This window comes from Myotis brandtii, unplaced genomic scaffold (assembly GCF_000412655.1).
Source record: "Myotis brandtii unplaced genomic scaffold, ASM41265v1 scaffold37, whole genome shotgun sequence".
Taxonomy (NCBI): Eukaryota; Metazoa; Chordata; class Mammalia; order Chiroptera; family Vespertilionidae; genus Myotis; species Myotis brandtii.
The window spans coordinates 2,523,865-2,529,155 of record NW_005364225.1 but is presented as its reverse complement, the minus strand read 5'-3'; the positions used below and the strand labels follow the sequence as shown (position 1 = coordinate 2,529,155).

General features: G+C 36.3%; 1 protein-coding gene across 1 annotated transcript in view; it reads left to right on the top strand.

The window, feature by feature from the left end:
• Positions 1-1,158: 1,158 nt before the first annotated feature.
• The window catches only part of PGR (progesterone receptor), a 71,333-nt gene continuing 67,200 nt past the window's right edge, over positions 1,159-5,291 (top strand). The window contains exon 1 of the mRNA XM_014544574.1: positions 1,159-1,306. Within this exon, the coding sequence (XP_014400060.1) occupies positions 1,300-1,306 (7 nt within the window). The 5' untranslated portion in view covers positions 1,159-1,299. The remainder of the gene's footprint in view (positions 1,307-5,291) is intronic.

Sequence of the window (5,291 nt, the reverse complement as noted above, 5' to 3'; positions counted from 1 at the left end):
CGCGGGAGGCTGGGTGGCCGGGGCGGGGCGCCGCCGGAATTTGGCTTCCTTTCTCTTCCTTCCTCCGCTCACTTGTTTTTGGGGGGGACACAAACGAATATGCGAATATGCCATTTGGGGAGCGTGCCTCTCGAAAACATTTTTTTTCTTTCTTCCAAATATGCGAGATTCCCCCAGCCCTGAACGCGGGAGGCTGGGTGGCCGGGGCGGGGCGCCGCCGGAATTTGGCTTCCTTTCTCTTCCTTCCTCCGCTCACTTGTTTTTGGGGGGGACACAAAGGGTGCTCCGAATATGCCATTTGGGGAGCGTGCCTCCCGAAAACATTTTTTTTCTTTCTTCCAAATATGCGAGATTCCCAGGCAGGACCAGCCCTGACTTAAAATAGGCAGCGTCGCACCAGCTCCGCGGGTGCCGCGAGTCGGGGGCTTTGTCATAGGGTTCACCTCTAGGTCTTTTGCTGGAAATGCCCGGCTTGGAGTTTAGATGGTCCTCAAAACGTACCGTCAGGCACCTTTCCCCCTGCCGGGTGGCACTTGATGGAGGGTAGCAAGCAGACCCGTTCAATACCCAGACGAATCTCCAGATTAAAATTCATTTGTGTAATGTGCTTAAATTAGAGATGTCAATATCAATCACTGCAGTGCGGTGTATTCCAATATTGGTTTGGATTCACTTCAACTTTTTGCACAGGTTTTCAAAAAAATGTGACTTACATACTGAGGGAATGGAATTGTAAAAAGAGAATCTTAAGTGCTGTGAGTAGGCAAAACGGTGTCACTATGTTGAACAATACCTTAAAATGACACAGAAACTGGTTTAAGTAAGCAATCATTACAGGGTTGAGTTCTAAAACTCACATTGAAAGCATTAGTTAAGTACTCTTGAGCTTTGCTGAACAACAACAACAAAAAGGTATGTTATTTATTGTTCTTTTGCCTCAGGGCGACTGATGAAAGGCTAATAATTTGTAAGTCTGATGAATCAAATAGGGGGTTTACTTTGCAAATTTAATTTGCATGTCTTTTAAGTGTGTACATAATAGTTCTATTTTTTAAAACCCCCTTTCATTCTGTCAATTCTGGGGTTAAGAAAACTTTGCTATTAGATAGTGTTGCACCTAAAAATAACTGGAGTACTTTGTTTTGCATTTCAAGGCCGGATTCAGAAGCCAGCCAGAGTCCACAGTACAGCTTTGAGTCCTTACCTCAGAAGATCTGCTTAATCTGCGGGGACGAAGCATCCGGATGTCATTATGGTGTCCTTACCTGCGGGAGCTGTAAGGTCTTCTTTAAAAGGGCAATGGAAGGTAGGCTCCTTTCCCCTGATCCTTTATGGTTGGTCCAACTGCAGATGGAGACCATCTAATATTTTATAGATGTCAGTTATCACTTCCTTCTAAGAAATGGAGACATTTCCATATAATTTAAAACATGCTGACGTTGTTTTCCATATTGTCTTTATTGATAGTACTCAAAGTTGAATGTCGTTGGATATTATAATTGCATACTGATGGACTAACATTTTCAATATTAGACACAAGTTATATTAATCTTGGGGACAGTGCTCTTATTGTTCATTAACTATGTAGCTTTAAAGAAACAGCTTTGTTTTAATTAAATATTTATATTATATATAGTATTAAATTTAAATTTTTGGTGACAAGAAAAATGGTAAAAATCAAAATTATATATATGTAATTGTATATGTATATATATGCATATATATGATGCAGTTACAAATTTTCTACGTGATTTTGTCTTTTCCCTACATGAATATTTATGAAATAGTTGAAGAATGGTAATTCTAAACAATTTTTTTGTTTAGGATATTTTTGTAAGTGTGTGAGAATAGAGGAGTAAGCAGTTTAAAGAAAATGAAAAGTTTGGACACCACAATAATATAGTTTCTAAAGAAGTATTTTGCTTTAAGTAAAATTTTAATGTCATCTAAATTACATATGTATCTAATGATTTTGAACTGGCTTGCCCAGTGTATTTCAGACTTGTACTCTCATAGAAAATGTTTTCTAATTTGTCTTTCTAGCTACACTAAATGCTAAACAGCCACTCACATTTATATTTGAAGATAAAAATACATTTAAAGATCATTTCACATTTGAATTCTAGCAATAAGTATTTTATAATGAGCTGAAATGAGTTTAGGGTTACCTCTGGAGTTCTGAGGTCACACTTAGACAAGAAACCAAAGATGTAAATGTCTGCTTTCTATTGAGTTTTTGCATTTCAAGAGTCCTGTACTTATCAGTAGGAAGGGAGGGAGTGGGGAATTTGTATCTACAAGGGGCTTTCAAATACACATTTACACCAAAGTAATACTCACCTAAATGACACTTAACAACAACAGAATTCCCTGTAGAAGCCTAACAGGTGATTCTTTGCAACTATTATGCCTTTTTGAAGAAAATGATTCTCAACTATTTATTCATAGATTTATACTCCTCCTACTGAAATTAATTCTTCATAGAAATATTTGCTTTGTATATTACTAGAATGTTTTTTTCCCCACAAAGGATGAATGTACTTAACTGATGTTGAACATTATGCATTCAGGTTCAGGGGTGTTTGATTGCATTTTAAATTAATTGAAGGACAGTGGAAAAGAGTACATGAGAAAATGGGACAACCTCGAGTGGCCTTAACTTCCCCATTGACATCATTTAGTCCTAGTTACAGTTGGAGGACCTTTGTGTGGGAGAGTCAGCTCTCCAATGCACATTTGGAGTTACTGTTCCCATCTGACTTTGGTTCTGAAAATTTTCTTCTGCATTAATATATTTTCCTTCATTCTTACAGTCACCCTTAAAGAGACTAATTTTAAAAGTGAATGACTGCTTAGAATTCCCTAAAGGCCAGTTTATTCTTGCCCAGATTCCTCTTTTTACAGATAAGAAATCCCGCATAAATCTGAGTCTCCAAAGGGCACACAAGTAGTTAGTAGCTGATTGTCAGTCAACATAGCTTAGATATTCTTTACTTGCAATGCTTCTTTTTCAGAGATTGTGTGCACAAGTAGATATATGATAAGTGCTATGTAATCCTTGGAAGTTACTTCAAAAAGTACATATAGAACCAAGTGCTCCCTAACTAAATTACAAATGCTTTCACACCATTATTATCAGACTAGCATCCAAAACCATAGAAGGATGCCTTCCCAAATTTACTCTTAGAAAGCGTTTGTTGGACCCCTACTTTTGGCATGTCCTATTTTAGTCTTGAGTAGTAGAAATGAAGCACCTTTATTTGGCAGTATTTACAAAGAGGGACTCAGGATAAATGTTGATACCTCATTCATGGAACTAAAGATTATAAAACTGTATGAGTAAGTTCATTCACTCAGTAATTATATACACCTTATGTTTAGATCTGTGCCAAAGGTATTTTTTTGACTTCACCTCTCTCTGCCTTAGATATAAAATGAGGATAACAGTAGCTACTTCTTAAGGTTGTTATAAGGATTAAATGAGTCAATAAATGTAAAGTTTTAAAAGAATGCCTAGCTGCGCATATTGTCAGCTTCAATTAGTGTTGTTTTTACCTTCAAGGAGCTAATAATAGTGGAGGAGGTAACATATATGCATGTAAAATAGAGATTCTCACTAAATGCCCAGGTAAGCAATTCTGTAAAGTATGTGCGATTTGTGAGGTTTGTGAGTTTGTGTGTTTGAGCAGGAGGGAAGGTGGTCGTAAGATGGAATGTGTATGTTCTAAAATGGTAGGAAAGGGCTTCCTGGAAGATATAAATTTAGTTCCTAAAGGACAAGTAAGATTATCAATCTCTGGGCATTGAAAGATTTTAAGTGTATGTGTTCAAAGAAGAGAGAAGAGGTTAAGATTAGACTAATTAAGACTCATATTAGGAAATTATGAGAGTTAAAGCTTGCCAAGTTAGGTTGCTAATGTTTGGAATAATCTGGAGAGAATTAATGATTTAAGGCAAAAGAAAAGGTTCTGGGAGTTTTCAAGAGTGAGAAGGCTAAGGAAGGATTTTTATACTTAGAGAGAAATAAAACATTTGAAATCTTGGAGTAAATTAGTTGGTGCATGGTAGAACTATGTGTGGATGCCAATATGTCCAGAAGTTGAAAGTCAATAGTTAAAATTTGGATATTAATGCTGCCAAGGGTCATCATGATAATGGCATTTTAGAGTGCTTTCTAATGTGCCAGTAATTATTTAAGTGTTATATGGGTCTTAACTCATGTAATCCTTATAATGTAGATATTATTATTACTCACTTTACAAATGAGAAAACTAAGGCGCAGAGATGTTAAATTGTCTTAATCACAGTTAAAATGTTAATCAGGATTCAAACCCAAATGGTGTGACCCCAGAATCTGTGCTCTTAACCACTATACTTTCTTTCCCATAATAGCAAATGTAGTTTATATTTCAAAGAAGAAAACAATAAATGGTTGGAAGAAAAGATGTGAGCCAAGTGATACATTCAGGAAGGTAAAAGTGAATATTAAAGAATAATGCAAAACCAGGGATGATTAGAAGTAAGTGATATAAATGGATGGGCGATATTAACTTCACATTAAAGGCAGCAACGAGAAGACATAGTCAGGGACCAAGAGTCTGTCTCCTCACCTGTCCTCCAAGTTAGGAGTGGGATATGATAAAGCCCATGAAAAAGTCACCCAGGAAAACTGGGCGGCTTTCCTTAGTATGAGATAAAGGAGAGAAGAGGCAGAGAAAAAAGGAAACCACTCAAAAAAGTGGGAATATGGGGGAGAGATGACTTGTTCTAAGCTAAAAAAAAAAAAAAAAAAGAATTAGTCAAAAAGCAATAGGTTGAATTGCTCATTGCATTCCTTTACTAAGACTTGGAGTGAACCAGGAAGTAAGTGGTTAAGAATTGCCTTGAGACTTTTCAAGGAGGTAAATCATAATGACCTGTTGGTCCTACAAATGCAGGCTAGTGTGACCTGGTATTAAGAAGGAAAGGATAATTTCTCATTGAATTGCCTGTCTATTCACTGAGACTGGTGCCATGCTAGAAATATACTAAACATTCAATAAATAATTGTTTGCTAAATAAACCAATCATCATAACTGATGCCAAGCACTTATTCTTTGGTTGCTTGACACTGTAACAGCATTTGTAGTGAATACATTTCATGGAATATTGTTGGACAAATATTGTAATACAGTTGAAAGATGTTATTTAGAAGATACTAAGCTAAGTAAGTATTGATGGATTTTAAATTAGATCATCTTATTATTCTCCTTTTTTCTAATTTTACTTAGGTATAATAGACAAAATTATAT